The sequence below is a fragment of the Fopius arisanus genome, unplaced genomic scaffold (assembly GCF_000806365.1).
Source record: "Fopius arisanus strain USDA-PBARC FA_bdor unplaced genomic scaffold, ASM80636v1 scaffold00045, whole genome shotgun sequence".
In the NCBI taxonomy this organism is placed as follows: Eukaryota; Metazoa; Arthropoda; class Insecta; order Hymenoptera; family Braconidae; genus Fopius; species Fopius arisanus.
Window position 1 is genome coordinate 895,723 of NW_011887784.1, and position 15,288 is coordinate 911,010.

At 40.1% G+C, this 15,288-nt stretch overlaps 5 protein-coding genes across 9 annotated transcripts; 2 read left to right on the forward strand and 3 right to left on the reverse strand.

Annotated features, from left to right (window-relative positions):
- Nucleotides 1–18: 18 nt before the first annotated feature.
- Nucleotides 19–3,314, forward strand: ICA69 (islet cell autoantigen 1-like protein). 2 transcript variants are annotated; one of them, XM_011305999.1, is made up of 5 exons: nt 19–178; nt 749–1,346; nt 1,417–1,902; nt 2,212–2,559; nt 2,832–3,314. In XM_011305999.1, the coding sequence occupies exons 1-5, from the start codon at nt 168–170 to the stop codon at nt 2,949–2,951; spliced, it is 1,563 nt and encodes a 520-aa protein (XP_011304301.1). In that variant the 5' UTR covers nt 19–167; the 3' UTR covers nt 2,952–3,314. The 2 variants fall into 2 exon arrangements, with proteins under 2 accessions (XP_011304301.1, XP_011304302.1); XM_011306000.1 differs by having other exon boundaries at nt 755–1,346.
- LOC105267269 (armadillo repeat-containing protein 8-like) lies at nt 3,155–7,157 on the reverse strand. Of its 2 annotated transcripts, none has more exons than XM_011305998.1 (5): nt 6,848–7,157; nt 6,667–6,740; nt 4,399–6,142; nt 3,777–3,943; nt 3,155–3,618 (listed from the first exon to the last, which is right to left on the reverse strand). In XM_011305998.1, exons 1-5 carry the CDS (start codon nt 6,872–6,874, stop codon nt 3,582–3,584), a joined length of 2,049 nt encoding a protein of 682 aa, XP_011304300.1. In that variant the 5' UTR covers nt 6,875–7,157; the 3' UTR covers nt 3,155–3,581. The 2 variants fall into 2 exon arrangements, with proteins under 2 accessions (XP_011304300.1, XP_011304299.1); XM_011305997.1 differs by having other exon boundaries at nt 3,155–3,666.
- Nucleotides 7,158–7,191: 34 nt separating this feature from the next.
- mRpL52 (mitochondrial ribosomal protein L52) lies at nt 7,192–8,371 on the forward strand. Its single transcript, XM_011305996.1, has 4 exons — nt 7,192–7,401; nt 7,484–7,559; nt 7,938–8,070; nt 8,133–8,371. The coding sequence occupies exons 1-4, from the start codon at nt 7,353–7,355 to the stop codon at nt 8,301–8,303; spliced, it is 429 nt and encodes a 142-aa protein (XP_011304298.1). The 5' UTR covers nt 7,192–7,352; the 3' UTR covers nt 8,304–8,371.
- Nucleotides 8,372–8,939: 568 nt separating this feature from the next.
- On the reverse strand, nt 8,940–14,036 carry LOC105267274 (gamma-glutamyltranspeptidase 1). Its single transcript, XM_011306005.1, has 8 exons — nt 13,938–14,036; nt 10,877–11,305; nt 10,734–10,813; nt 10,213–10,485; nt 9,862–10,146; nt 9,669–9,735; nt 9,356–9,589; nt 8,940–9,296 (listed from the first exon to the last, which is right to left on the reverse strand). Exons 2-8 carry the CDS (start codon nt 11,251–11,253, stop codon nt 9,083–9,085), a joined length of 1,530 nt encoding a protein of 509 aa, XP_011304307.1. The 5' UTR covers nt 11,254–11,305; nt 13,938–14,036; the 3' UTR covers nt 8,940–9,082.
- On the reverse strand, nt 11,355–14,008 carry LOC105267272 (molybdate-anion transporter-like). Of its 3 annotated transcripts, XM_011306003.1 has the most exons (3): nt 13,562–14,008; nt 13,238–13,269; nt 11,355–13,066 (listed from the first exon to the last, which is right to left on the reverse strand). In XM_011306003.1, the coding sequence occupies exons 2-3, from the start codon at nt 13,256–13,258 to the stop codon at nt 11,777–11,779; spliced, it is 1,311 nt and encodes a 436-aa protein (XP_011304305.1). In that variant the 5' UTR covers nt 13,259–13,269; nt 13,562–14,008; the 3' UTR covers nt 11,355–11,776. The 3 variants fall into 3 exon arrangements, with proteins under 3 accessions (XP_011304305.1, XP_011304306.1, XP_011304304.1); XM_011306004.1 differs by lacking the exon at nt 13,238–13,269; XM_011306002.1 differs by having other exon boundaries at nt 13,238–14,008.
- Nucleotides 14,037–15,288: the final 1,252 nt, after the last annotated feature.

Consider the following 15,288-nt stretch of genomic DNA (forward strand, 5'->3'; position numbering starts at 1 on the left):
TTCCACTCTTATCACCCCTCAACCCCATCCCGTGTGTCAAAAAGTGACGAAGGAATAAAAACAGGGCAGAAGGCAGTGTTCACTGCTGTCAATGAATCTGAAACCAATTCTCGAATTTCCGAGAGAAATTATCAAGTCCTCGAGAAAAAACCGGATCCACGTCTGCAATGAACACGTAGTAAGTACAATCTATACATTTGAAATTAATGAACTCAATAAATTACCCTCGTAATTTATTAATGCAAAGCTTATCACAAAGGCTGTTGATAGATCGTACCGGAAATGTCATTCGTTTTCTGTCCTCGAGTTAATACTTACGGCCTCAAACTACAATTCCTAAAAATTTCAATGAATTCATTTTAATATCGAATTCTTCGAGTTTTCGGCGTCTTCTGGACGCACTAGACGATAAAAGGAATCCCTCGTTTTCTTTTTTACAGACAGATCTTACAAATCCAAAGTTTCTCCCTAATAATACATCAATTCTCTAATTTAATTTACTGCGATATTCCAAAACCTGTGGATTTTCACAAGTGTAACAATCGAGGGGTAAAAGACTTGAAAATAGAATAAACTAAATCGAAATTGAATTTAATTGATTTGTTTAAAAAAAATTGCGGAATTTTCTCATTAATATGGGCATTGGCATATGAATTATTAAAGTGGGGGAAAGAGGATTAAAATATCGATAGACTATGCATGTGGATAAATAAAAAAATATAAACATGTAAAAAATGCGTAATTCAAGTGACAGAGGCGGTCCAGGTCTCTCAGGAAATGCATTCGATCGATGGGTGCAGCGTTCAGACCTGACGGAGGATTCAACAATTTCGAAAATGCAGCACCAGTACTGGTTGACTAAGCAAACCCTCTCCCGAAAGCTTGGGAAAAAAGAGGATGAGTGTATCGTCGCCTCGGATGCCGAACTGGACGCCAAGCTGGAGCTCTTCCGTAGTATCCAGGAGTCGTGCTCCTACCTCCAACGAGTGATCGACAAATATCAAGAGAGACTATGCAATCTTGCCCAGGAGGAGAATGCGATGGGTCGTTTTCTGAAGGAGGCAGGCAAGCAGGACAAGACACGTGCTGGAAAGATGATGTCAGCTGTGGGAAAATCATTGTCGTACTCTGGGCAGCAGCGATTAGCCCTCAGGGCGCCACTGGTGAGACTTTACCAGGAAGTCGAGACATTCCGACAACGCGCCATCGAGGACACCCTCCAGAATGTCCAGTGCATGGAGAAGGCACGCACTGAGTATCGAGCTGCGTTGTCTTGGATGAAGAACATCTCCCAGGAACTCGATCCTGATACCTCCAAGCAGCTCGAACGATTCAGGAAGGTTCAGGTTAGTGATGGGATAAAATTTTTTTGATTTATCTGTTAAGGGTATTTAAATGCTTTTATCAATGATGTAGGTGAGGGTGCGCAGGGGCAAGGCCGCCTTTGATAATCAGGCACTGGACTGTCTCCAGAAGGTCGATCTCCTCGCTGCTGCCAGGTGCAACATGTTCAGCCATGCACTTGTTCTTTATCAGAGCACTCTCTTGAATTTCACCAGGAAGTCCGCCCAGGCATACGCCACCATTGCCAACAGCTTCAAGGGCTACCAGAGGTACGACTTCATGGTGGTTAAGGAGCTCGCTGAGCCGTCCACTAAATTGGCTCAAGAAACTGGTGGGGATCGGGATGATAACAAGGAGAAATTACTGTTCTTCGAGGAGTTTCAGGACAGCGTCGAGGAGGCACAGGAGGCCAAGCCCTCTGTGGAGGCTGTAGAGGAGAAAAATCATGAGGATAAACTTCTCGATTTCGACAATGAAGGAAAAGAGCGCCCACTCGAGACCCTCCAGTTGGGACAGAACGAACCTCGGGATCAATTGCTCGAACAGGTTTTTGGAAATGTCAGTTGATTATTTAATGCCGCTCTTATTCATTGGTGATGTTAATTTTTCAGTGACATTTAAAATCTTAAAAATTTGAAACTTCAGAGAAATTAATTAATGCAGTTTAATTCCATTGGAGACGATTAATCAGACTCCGGTGATATTTCCTCGGAGAAAATGCGGATTTTATCATAAAGAAATCTCTTTCGTTTTTAAATTAAAAATTCTCAACAAAATCTCGAGAAAATCTGAAATTGAATTCTTTATTAACATTATTATTTATTCAATTTTTATATTATTCGATTGAGTATTTTTCTTGTTCCTCAGGAGAGTGATAGTCGCCCACTGGACGTTAAACACACGAGTGAACTCGAGAAGAGTCTTGCAGAGTTAGATCTGGTGATGGACTCGTTCGTTGGTGGCCCCTCGAGCTTTGATTTCTCGGATAAGACGACCTCTTTGGGCTCGTCGAACCAGCAGGAGTGTCAGGAATCTCTTCAGTTGTTGACCTCCGAAAATTTTCAACTGCTGGATGATATCTTGAATAGTGGACCGACAGCTAATACCGATTGGGACGCCATGGCGAACGACACATTTTTGCCACCGGGGATTCTGAAGCAGAGCCTGGGGGATGCCGCACTTGGGAAAACGAGTAAACCGATGGTTAACGAGAAGGTAAAAAATTATATCGATTGATATTCATTTTCATTGATTAAAATCACGGATTGTTATGACGAATCCACTGATTGATTGGCAATTAAGGGCAACTTGCACTCTTTAATGAATTTTACATGTGAGAACATATGTTTTTATAGAAAAAAAAATAATTGTAATTATTTCAATGGATAATGAGACATTAATATTCTCTATGAAAATTCAAGAAGAGACTGACGTTGTCGGTTTGTTGCATGCACCGGATAAAGTTTAAACTCTAATAATTTTTTCAGCAAAAAAAGGGAAAACCGAAAGGAAATTCCTGGCTGGACTTGTTCGCCGAGTTGGATCCCCTCGCGAATAATCCAATCGAGAGTCTATCCAAATCGAGTGACAGAAACGCTCCCGCCTAAATTCCATCACTTGTCAACATTCCAGACTTTCCTTAATGATTTCAACATTCCAACAGCATTTTCCAAGGTCATTGATTCAATGTTTCTACCAAAGATTTTTAAGAATTTAAAAAAACCAAGTATATGAATTTTCATGTCGTGATTCTACTAGTCATTCATCTCTCCACTGTTTGTCAAAAATTGAGGATTCTAATCTCGTATTTAATAAGTTTCTCCTGGGATAATGACTGTATTGCTTTCTTATCAGTTAAGTATCGAACGGTGAAATTTACTATACACAAAATCATAATAAAAATTGGAAAACAAATAATATAATATATCGAGATGGTGCAATGTTACTGATTAAAAAAGAATTTGTACAGTATGGTTTGAAAATCATTCACAAAATCACTTAACTCGCTGCTGCAAAGCTCAACAGCTAAACGCAAATAAATTAAGGGGATGAGGGGGGACTAGGGGCATCTGAGACACTCGGCTCAGCCAATTCTCTTTTCCAACTTGATTAATTTATCCTTCTCTTCCATGATGAGCCTGCAGAATCTCCTTGAGGAATCACAGAATATTACATCGTGGTTGAGTCAGTGGATTATGATGGAAGCTAAAAAAATAGGCGTTTCGTAATCCAGAGTTTTATGGATCTAGAAACTGGGCCAGCGCGATTTTCACCCTAGAAATAAAATCACCAGAGTCAAGTCTTGTCGGTTTCAACCCCAAACTTCCAGCGATAAAAAAAAATGAATTAATTAATATATCAAATTTCAATGAATGTTCTCTCTTAAATGAGAGCAATAAAAATAATTTAATATGTTTGTGAATAAAAATTACCTGTCGAACAGCTGTGGATCTTTGTTCAACCGCAATTGTTGAAGAATTCTATAAAACCCCAGCTCTCGTAGACGAGCTTGACGCTGCTCGGCACCAGGTTCCTCTCTCCACACCAGATTACACACACAAAAGATGGCAGCAATATTCAATTTAACATTAGTATGCATCTGAAAACAAAAATCCCACAATTACCAAATACCTAGACACCTGGAAAAATTATTCTAAGAGCTCCAGGGTCAAAATTTTCAAAGATAAATCTACATGAAATTCATCCCCCTTTATTACCCCTTTCGAAAAATATATCTGAAAAATATATAATTGCGTCAATCTCTTACAGATATATTTTTTTTTTGAAAATATATTTCTCTCCGTGTGGCTACAATTGTTGAATATTTCAACCAATTGCCCGATTAATTTTAATTATGCAATCTAAATTTATTGAAAATAGTGAAAATTTAGGCAAATATATGCTTGACTTCTCCACCTATTGGAAAAAAAAATTCATTTCGCTAATAGATAAGTTTTAATATTTCTGAATCTGATCGAAATAGCGACATTATAAAATTTTTCAAGATTAAGGAATTCACTAGTGGCAATAACACTATGAACTTCGAGATATTACCATATAATCCATAAGCTTCTTAAGCACATCCTCATTAGCCATGATATGATCCCTCGCCCTGTCGCCATCAGCGACATTAGCAAGAATGCAGAGAGCCTGTTCTTTGACCTCAGCAGGATGATCATCCTCCAAAACGAGTATGACAGCCTGCATGACCTGAGTAGCGTGTTCGTCCATAATTCGATCAATGTGAGCCTTGGTGCTCAGAAGATTTCTCAGGAGTCCCAATACCTTCATAACAACAGCCAACTCAGAATCCGCAAGGAGGCGAAATATCTGATCAGTCCCCAAGCACGATAAAATTTGGGACTTAACCCTCTGCTCAGCCTGAAAGGCAACATTCATGAGGGCCCATATGCCATTCAGCCTCAAAGCAGGATCAGGGCGTCTAGTCAACGAACAGAGGAGCTCCACTCCACCGGATTCAAGAATAGGTTCTTTACTGGGACTAAACTCTAGAAGAAGATTGCACAGAGTGCTGGAAGCAACAGTCAACAGGTCCTCCTCACCATCCCTCCCCTCTAGCCCCTTATCCGCTCCGTGCAGAAGCTGCATGAGAGGTCTCCAGACAGCGTGATCCTGGAAGGTGGTCCTGAGCTGCTGGACACTCCTAGACAACGAGTGGAGACACCTGACAGCAGCGAGTCTGACTCTCGGTCCTCCAGGATCCTGTAGCCCACTGACGACTAGCTCCATGAGATTTTCAGTCTCGATAATTTTCTTCCTGATGTCCTCATCGTTGGCACCCAGCGATGCAAACGCCCGGAACGCTGCCTGCCTCATATCCTGAGCGAGAGAGGCATCCTGGACCTGAGGATGAGGCCTCAGCAGTTCAGCCAAAGTGGGGATGAGATGATTACTGATGGACGCCAACCTCTGCAGCTCGATATCGACTTCAGTGAGATAGGCTAGGGTCTCAGCAGCTGCTATCCTCTCTCGAGGAGGCCTGTCTCGATGGCAGAGCCTCACTAAACATGGCAGGGCTCGGTAGATGACGATCCTGTCCGTCGATGAGAGGGCACCTGCCCTGTGCATATAAGATATGCATCTGGCAGCCTCCAATTGCACAACAGAACTCCTCTCCCTTCCCATCAGGCAGCCCAGGAGGGCAGGCAGGGGTTTGAGAGTCGGCTCTTTACCCGTCGTCACGTTCGCCACCATCGTTGATACCGTTCTATTCTGGTAGCACATGTTGGCAAGACACGCCAGAGCTGGAAGCTGAACATCAGGAAGAGGAGAGTCAAGTTGAGAGGCCAGAGTCTCCACGGCGCCTCCCTTCATCAGAGAATTCTGCTCGTCTGCTGATTTGCAGGCTGTTGTTAATATCGTCGCGACGCATACTTGACAAGTGACAGATCTACTCGCTAGGGATAATAAACGAGGGACTAGGGCAGTGTCCTGGTAGATCGTTTGCACTGGAGCACTTGAGTGCTGGAAGACTGTGCGAAGACACCTGAGACACGCCTCGATCAAGTGATCTGAGAGCTTGTCGTTGTCGGGAGAAGTTTGCGTTGACAGGAGCACCTGCAGAATCAGGGGAACCACTCCCAGATCGATAAGGGCCAGTACGTGCTGATCTGTTCCTTTTGCAAGGGAGCCCAGGGTCACCACGGATTCCAGGCGGATGCGCTCTCCGACTGTTCCCGATGTGTCTGACAGCAACTGCAGGAGCCGGGGAACCACTCCCTGCGCGATTACCGATCCTTTCTGACGGTTGCTTCCTATTACTGAGTTTTTTAGACAGCTGAAATTATTAGTTTTTCTTTATCAGTGAATTCTTTGGAGGAGAGCTTCACTAATTATGAGAATTAGGGATTTTTTGAATGGAGAGATATTCCATGAAAATTCCTAAAGAGCTTATAAGAAACATTTTTTTAATAATATTTAAAAGAGTATGTTTATTATTGAAATCCATAAATTTTCGTGTTCAAAACACGAAAAAAATGGTTGAGAATTAAAAACCCCCAGGAAGAGCTACTTCAAATCGCTGATTTAATTTCGCTATCTAAAAAGTCGTAATGCAAGAAAAACATTCGAATCACATTTTTGGCGGTTGTTTTTTGACACTGATTTTTAACGACAGCTGAAATAATTATTTTTAGTATTCTAGTGGCTTGAGAGAATTTGAGCTCCATAAGTAATAGAATTTGCTACGAGTTGACAAAAAAAATTGGTTAAAAAAATATATCTTTAACGAAAAAATAATATGCAGATGATTGGAGGCATTTGAATGAAATTTAGGTTAGGATTGAGATTTTGGGAACTCACATTATCGCTTCGAGACACTTCTGGGGATCCGGCGAGTACAATTCGTCAATGTAGCTTCTGGAGCTCTCGACATCCTGAAAAGGACCAAATGCCATGTGTCAGGGATGACACGATAAATGAGTGTCAGTATCGAGCAATGAGGATGATTGACTACCGGCTTCAATATTCGGGATTCCCTTACCATAAACGGTTGCATCACCGAGACCATAATTAATTGCCCTCTCACTCTGACATAAATACCACGATATTTTACACCTATTTAGTCCCCGGTATCTGCTCAGACCGTTACAAGGTGATTTTTAGGTTTAACAAGTCGTCTTCTTGTCACGAGGAAACCCGTCAAACTGAGAGACTCCCCCTCTCACTCACTCCCTTTTCCCTTCTGTTTTTTTTTCGCTTTGCAAATTTTTTTTGAAAGGTTGTCACCAGATTATTACGTAAACCCTCTCTGGGATTTTTCTCCGTTGGGTTGAAGCCAGGGATTTTTGCGATTTTTCTACCGTTGGTACCGGTAAAAAAAAAAGGTTATGTCCGATCAGAGACATGAACCTATTAGTTTATTCCCTTTATTTACACAAGTTGAGACTATCTGATTTAATTATTTCAGAAGACATCTCAGTGTTACTAAGAAAATAAGTGCAATTCGAATTTTCAGATTTTTGATTATTGCAGAGGATTATTTTATCATGATGTCATTATTTAGCAGATTATTCACTCATACCAGATTTATCAGACGTAAGTTCTATCGATTTACTATCTCTTATGATTATTGAATCTTTGAAATAAACAAGGCGAACAATTTTTTAATTCTCAATAGACGTCGTTGCGATTAATAATTTGAGTGGAATTCATACGACGTGTGTCACACGACTGGATCAAGGCTGGCGACGAAAGTGAGTTAACAATCCACTGAATTAATTCTGTCAAATGTTAAATTCAGTTAATTGAGTTAATTTATTAGCTAAGATAATGTGGGGCAAAATGTTCTTATATTTTTTTCGCATTAGTATATTTTTTTCTTTATAATAAGCTCGAATAGAGCTCAAACGATCAATTGATTCCTGAATTACGAATGCTTTTAAAATTAATTGGTGTCCTGACTTGACCCGTCTTTATCCCCGCATCCAAGAGATCTATCGGAATTTTACATAAGACCTTTTTTGGAGAGTCAAAAAAGAGCTATGAAAAAGGTATCGACAAAAAAATCGATATTTCTCTCAGTTTCGGAGATATTCTCCACGAACTTACCTCTCTGCTGCTGAATTATTCAGGATGCGTCTACCAGAAAATCCAAACGCTTTCGGCCCGTTGACAAATCTGCCAGATTATTCCTTCGCAGATGGAAGACCAACGCCTTTCGGAACGAGGATGCTCAACAGAATCAATAAACAACGAGAAATATTGGTAATTCATTGATGAGTTTGAGAATGTGACAGCAATTTTTTCATTCTCCTCCTGTTCTTTAGAAAAGAGTGAGAACCCTCACGAGTGAGGTTGATTACGCAGTCCAGAGGTACGAGAGAATCCAGGGAGAGAAGGCAAAATATAGAAAGAGCATTCTAGAATCAAAACTCAAGCCAAAGGGGACGAAATTAGCGATAGCCATGTCTGAGGTTTCAAAAAAACCACCAAGTTAATTACTCCGCATTACTAAGTTAAACACGTCGATCAATAAACGAATGTTAAGCAAACACTTTTTAAATGATTTAGTGAGTTTTTCTAAATGTCACCTACACCGAAGAGCCCCCGTAGACTCGTGGTGCACATCAGCAGTCGTTTCGCATAGCAGAAAGGAAATTTATCGGTGATTGACGTGAAAATCCTTATGAGACAACTACAAAGTTCCATATCACTATTTAACAATATATAATCCTGTGGCATCATGAGAATGTTGGCAGAATTGAGGGCCAAGTTATTTTTTGCCTCGTGCCAATTTTTAAACGAAGACGGTTAGGCGGGAGATTCTTTTAAACGACCGGGACAATTGCATAATTTCTATTCAATCATTAACTCAAATTTTTCCATTAATTTTTCTTATCGATTTTCAAATTCCACTCTGTATCATTTATTTTACCGTAAATAAAATTATCTACGTTTGTTTTTCTATTTTTAGAGAATCCCACTTGACAGTCTATATAAAATCGAATTAATCGACTACTTGCTAAATAATCAATTTATCGATTTATCGTTATTTAAACATTTGGGAATTTTTTTAATTGAAAAAGGGACGATTTTTAAAGGGTATCGCTAATAATATTTCAATTTGTCAGATTAAAAAAACTGAAATTTCAGTGGGACTTTAATAATAACTAAAGGATTACCTTATATTTGAATAATATTCTATGGATATCTCGACAATTGCCATAATCTCAGGAGAATAATGATATCACTGAATTTCAATCTAAGAATACAATATTTATTTGTATCTGAAGGCAACCCCACCTCCTCTACTATCAGAATGACTGCTCAGTGAATCTCCCTGTTTGACAATAGCATTGACACTCTTCACATACTGCGAGAGATCAGTGCTGGATCCAGGGATCAAGTTCGATATTTCAATCGATAATGACTCATTCAAAGAGTACCTGCCCCTGGGCTCGACAAGAACTCCATCAGACAGTCGATAGTACCTGATAAAATAGTCACGATTCAAGGATTTCTGTTTAAATAATTTTCCTTTACCTCTCACCTTTGAGTTTCGATAGCTGTGGAGAGATTCAGCTTGTTCAGCACCAGATTCGATAGGATTTCAGTGGCGAGTATGGGATCGTCAGCACCGAGGGCTCCAGAGAATTGAACGGGGTCTTTACTCAAGTGGAAGATTATCGGGGTGAGGGCGTGGAGATTATTTCCAGTTGAAATAGTATCCAAGAGAAAGCCAGCTCCCGTCATGTGCCCCAGACCCAGGGGAGCACTCAATCCGCTGTTCAACAGAATTCAACATTTGCAGTTCAATTAATTTCAATAGACAAGAATTAAAGAGTCATTTAATGACAATTTACGTTAAGATTGACACGAAATTCCGGGTCGAATCAACTGCGACGACTGCTGTATATCTCTCTTGTTCAACTAGAAAAGATAAAACATTTTATAATTGATAAGCATAGAATCCTCAGAAGAGTTCACGAGCTCATCTTCTCATTTCACCCAGTTATTGAAATTGTTATTGATATATATCGATATCGAACGACTAACTGTCATGATCCTCGACGTTAGTTGCAACCAGAGCCTTGGCAACAGCGAGTTGACTATCTAAAGAGCCCACCATCTCCTCCTGGATCCTCAGATGCTCCACCCTCTCCACAGCCGAAAAAAACGATTGCGCGTGTTCAGGGGCATAAATCACGTGGCCATAGAATTCCGATGAGTTTCCTTTTCCCTCCAGGGGCTGATAATTCGCCAACTCCGCGAGAAAATCCTCCCGACTCTCGTGGAACTCATCCCGGAGGAACTTAGTGGCTATACTTCCATTGTAAAAACCTCAAAAAAAAAATTTGAGGTCACGGTGGAAAAAATAATTAATCAATCATGAGGAATAGAATTTACTTTGAGAGCCCTGATTTTTAATAGCTTCCAAGGTCTCCCCTAAAAGCGGAAGTTTCAATTTCTCCCCTGGTTCGAGATATTCGAACATCATTCCGTGATCTTTGGCTCGTGAGAGTTCCTCGAAGAAGTCCTCGGTGATGACGAATCCCTCCTTGGCCAGAATTTCAGCTGGCTCAACAATTTTCCTCCAGGGAAAACTACTCTTCAATGTGTGAAGGGACTCCAGTCCTCGGATAACTGCTGGTATCCTGATCTTGGCAGGTGCGAGAACCCCTGACGATGGAAATTGTTGAAACCCAATGATTAATGTTTTTTATATTAAATCTATAACTTCATTAAGGGATGAAAAATTCTAAACCATCAATTTGACATTGGATCCAATAATAATCAACTGATTTTTAATTAATCATTACTACACGAATTTAAGTAAAAACATGTCCACATTACCCTGCACGTTTCTATCAATGAATAAATTATCAATTGAATAGTCTAATTAATTTAATTGCGTTAAACTATTAAACCTGAGATGGTGTTCGTTGCAAAATCGACGACCAACGGCTGAGTGTCTTCCTTCCCAGTGTAAACGATGGCGATTCCACCCCTGGATTATAATTTCATGTATTCATGAAACTAGAAAAATCATGGGAATTAAAAAATGAATTACCCTCCTAAACCGGTCTTATGGGGAGCAACAACTGTCATGCAGAGCATAGCTCCTATGGCAGCATCAACAGCATTCCCTCCATTCTTCAGAATTTCGGTTCCTATCCTCGAGCAATTGGCGTTATCAGCAGCTACTGCCCCATGATCAAAGAAATCCTTAGAAGTCCTGAGCAACGAGTGCAGATAAACCAGGTAAACTATCATCACCAGGCACATGACAGCCAAGCACGTCGTGAAGATTCTTAATCTCCAAACGCAGCTGGAGCCCCTGCATTTGCTGGTTTGATCACCGGTCAGAGGACAATTCTCGGACTGATTATAAACATCGTATTCACTTGGTCCACTCGTCACCTGACACACATCGCAACAGCCTTCCATTTCATTCAATCATCGAGATAATTCTACCCATCGGTCCCTCATTCTGCCCCAACTGTCATAAATAGAAACAAAAGAGGACTCAGAAAATTCAGTAATTATAATTAATTTCAATCACATAATTATTTATTGTGCGTAAAGTTCACAAAAATAACGCAGTCTGTGCGATAATTATTCAACAGTGCGAATACTCTCATCGATAATCACATTTCAATTCTCGCTGCAATAAATCTGTATATGAATTTATTTGTTCATAATTCTCTTCATGCGAAATGAAATTCGTAAGGTGCAGGTAACAATTCAAGACCCAGAGTATTTAAAGTTGGAGTACTCCAGATTCTTTTGTCTAATCTAGTAAGGCCATTCAACAGTCCATTGGGTATGAACCCGAAAATTAGTCTTTTGTATCTCAAAATGTGTCCGTGAAGGAGGAATAGTCCCTCATTGAAAGAATAATTGAATATAAAAATTCAATTCCTTGTACATTATTCGAGATTTCGAATATTCATAGTCCTATAATAAATATTTATTTAGCTAAAGAGCTGAACTGACTGTCAATCTTGTCCGAATGCAGTCTAACAAATTTAAAAGAATAAAAGGCAGTGAAACTAAGACCGAGAGCACTGATAGCAAACAATAGCTGATTATCAGTGTCTCCGATCCTAATATAAAACAAGACTATAACAACAAGAAAATTGCAAGGAAGCCTGAGCCAGTTAACGATACTAGCCCTGAAGCCCTCAGGTGCGACGATCCCCCTGAGGTACCCAATGGCAGGAAAATACACCCCCACCGCAATTTCGAAAAGCAAAAAACCCCCTAAACAGAGGTAGGACCCAAAAAACAGGCCCCCTTCCTTCTCCTGAAGGTGTACTCCCAGGGTGCAAGTCAGAATGCTCGCTAACCCGAGGAGAACGCTCCAACAGAGGAGATTCTCCACAGGAACACGAAAATATTCGCCGAGGAAGGAATGGAGAAAACTCCCAATCCCTATGGAAACCATGAAGAGCCCGAAGACAAAGCCGAAGCTGGGGTTGATGGGCGCAAGCACAGGAGTCCACAGGAACACGAAGACGTACATCACTGTCTCGAAGATTATCTGGACGAGCCCCAGATAGATGAGAGCTCTGTTATCCCTGGAGAGGATGATCTTGAGGGCTTTGAAGAAATCCTGGGACGTGGATTCTGGGGGGATCTTGAGGTTCTCCGTCCAGAGGATGATGCAGAGACAGGCGGAGATCAGGGATATGGGAATGGAGAGGATGAATGGAGTTGCTGGACCGTATTCCAAGGTGTCGACCACCAGAGAAGCGATAAAACCACTGAAGATGGCTGTCAAGCCGTTGAGGAACGTTGATTTGGCGAAGGTCGTGATTATCAGGTCTTTCTCCAGGTGATACCGCGAGAGGTGTTGTCCCACGTACCAGGACTCGAAGGTCGAGCAGAGGATCGATGTGGAGACACCACCGAAGATCCTTCCCAGCACCAGGATCCACCAGTCTTTGGAGATTGTGCAGGAGCATGTGAGGATCGTCGACAGGAAGTAGAGTAGACATATTTTCTTTCTGCCGAAGCTGTCGGCCAAGTGACCGACGAATACACCGAAAAATCCACTACTGGTGAAACCAGTTATGTAGAAAGAACAGATCTCGCGTTTTGTGTAGCTCGAGGAGTAGATCGTGTACAGATAGGGCCCCTGTAACCAGTCCACCAGAGCAGCCAGCAGGTAGATTGTTAAATAATTTCGGCGAAGACGGAGGTAGATCTGGTCCTGAGTTTGTGGGGAAATCATCTTAGGTGGGGGACATGGGGCTAACTGAAATCAGAGGATGCATTTTATTCTGAATTAACGAAGAACAATAATATATATTACTTAATACGAATAATTATTAATTATATTAAGGCATTTATTGTCTTCATTCGTTATAAAAATTATCAATTGAAATGGAAAATGCTTATATCGTGGGAAATCTATTGTTTCACTTACGATTTTATAGTTTTCTTTCATTTGTTTTGTTGCTGGGAATTTTATTAATTCGTTAATTTACCTAGTTAATTATCCATTCAAAGAATTTCATTGAATCGTTTACTTCACTGAAATTTCTTTGACGTAAAAGATCATTTGGAATAACTTCGTTGCGTTCAACTAATACGTTAATTGACTTGACGAATAATTACGAATTGAATGATTGATAAATCGTTAATTGAGTCAATTGCATTTGGTTTATGCCAAGGCACCGCGATTGATTGACTATTCGTTTTGAAATTTTCGTATTGTTTTCAAAGGCAACGCGGTAATGAGTTGGTTTACCTCTCCCCAATGCCGCCTCTCATTCTTATCAACTTCTTAATCATCTCTGATTGTTACGGTGTAGCTTAGCAATATGGTAGGTTAAAAATTCAGACGTGGACGGAAAATAGAAACGAATGAGAGGGATGGAAATAATTCTGCGGTATTTTAGAACGTTTGCCAAAATCGATCGCATGATCAAAAAAATTGTTTTACGAGTGCCCAAATGAACACTTGGAGTCGAGCGATGAGATATTCGAGAAATTTTGATAATAATCAATGAGCGATTTGGGAGTGGATTTTTAAATTTCAGTGAATAGCAATTTTGTAACGCAGAAAATAACATTCACTCGGTCGACTGGTCCCTTTGACAGTGGGACTGCTATGGGGCAGTTACCGAGTTGGTTAACGGGCAGACAACCCCGTTGCATCTGCCACTGGGGTCACTCGAACCCCCAGAACCCAGAACTGAGCCTCTACTGTAGTCAATCCTCTTTGATAGGGACTTTGGATTTTTTATAGTATTCTGAGATGAACTTCAGACATGAGGGGAAAAATAATTTCAGGAATCCGAAATCCCTAGGGACAATATTGTCACAGCGCAGATGTTATGGAGCAGAAAGCGCGAATTACAAAATTTATGGAATTTATGGAAAAAATTTGTAGCTCAGGAATGAATAATTTAATAAACGGGGAGGATCAGAATAAAATATTAACTCCAAAGCTTCGATAAAGAAAAAATGAACAGAGTTGGAAAGAAAAAAATAGGGACGTCCTTCCCTTTCTTCTCCCATCTTGTACGCACCGAAGAACAATTGGATTGAAAGCAATAACAAACATTTTTCATACTTGAAAACAGTATTTTTCTTTTTCCATTTTAATCATTCGTATTACAATGTTCAATGGGCTGCCTTGTCATTCACCTCATAAAACGAAATAAAGTCGATAGAAATTACAGCAATTATCACACTGAGAGTGATGTATAAAAAAAATTTATAGAACGAACAAATAAAGACAATAATCGAGGACTAATTCATACAAATGACAGTCTCTACCACAGTTATATTACAAATACAAGTAACAAATAATATATAATAAATGAGCATATCTCTTTCAGGTTCCTCCAATGAATAATGTGGTAGTCTAAACTAAATGAGACTGATTGGTAAATTGATGATTCCAATCACTTTCATCATATTACTCGTGTTTTCAAAATTCATCACTGTAAACCCCTGATTTGTTTTTACCTCAATTTATTACAAAGTCACATTTATTACTCCTGTTTCTATCTCAGCGTCATCAACTATATAAATCGATGGTATTTTTCTATTCACATCCTACCTCCTCAGCTCTTCAGTTTCACAGAAATTCACAAAATAATCTCACCAATTGCACATCCAATTGACTCAAAAAATCCACCAACACTCAAACAATTTCTATTTATAAACAATAAAGAAAAAAATCATCTCACGATTGAATTTATCATTATTTTTGCCCTACCCTCCGTGTGCTTGGATCTTTTAATAATTCCCCACCACCCTCCAGCAATTTCACTCAAGCTACACTTGAACTTTACGGCAAACAGGCCCTAAACAACTCAAGAGAAAATATAATCCTTGGATGGATAATGCATCAACTTCAAAGGCTAGCACGCTAATAATTACAAAGTAAATGTGAGTGAGGAAGGCTGAGGAAGGCAAGGTGAAAATATTTATCTAATAAACGAGGGATGGGAGTAAAGGGGGAGG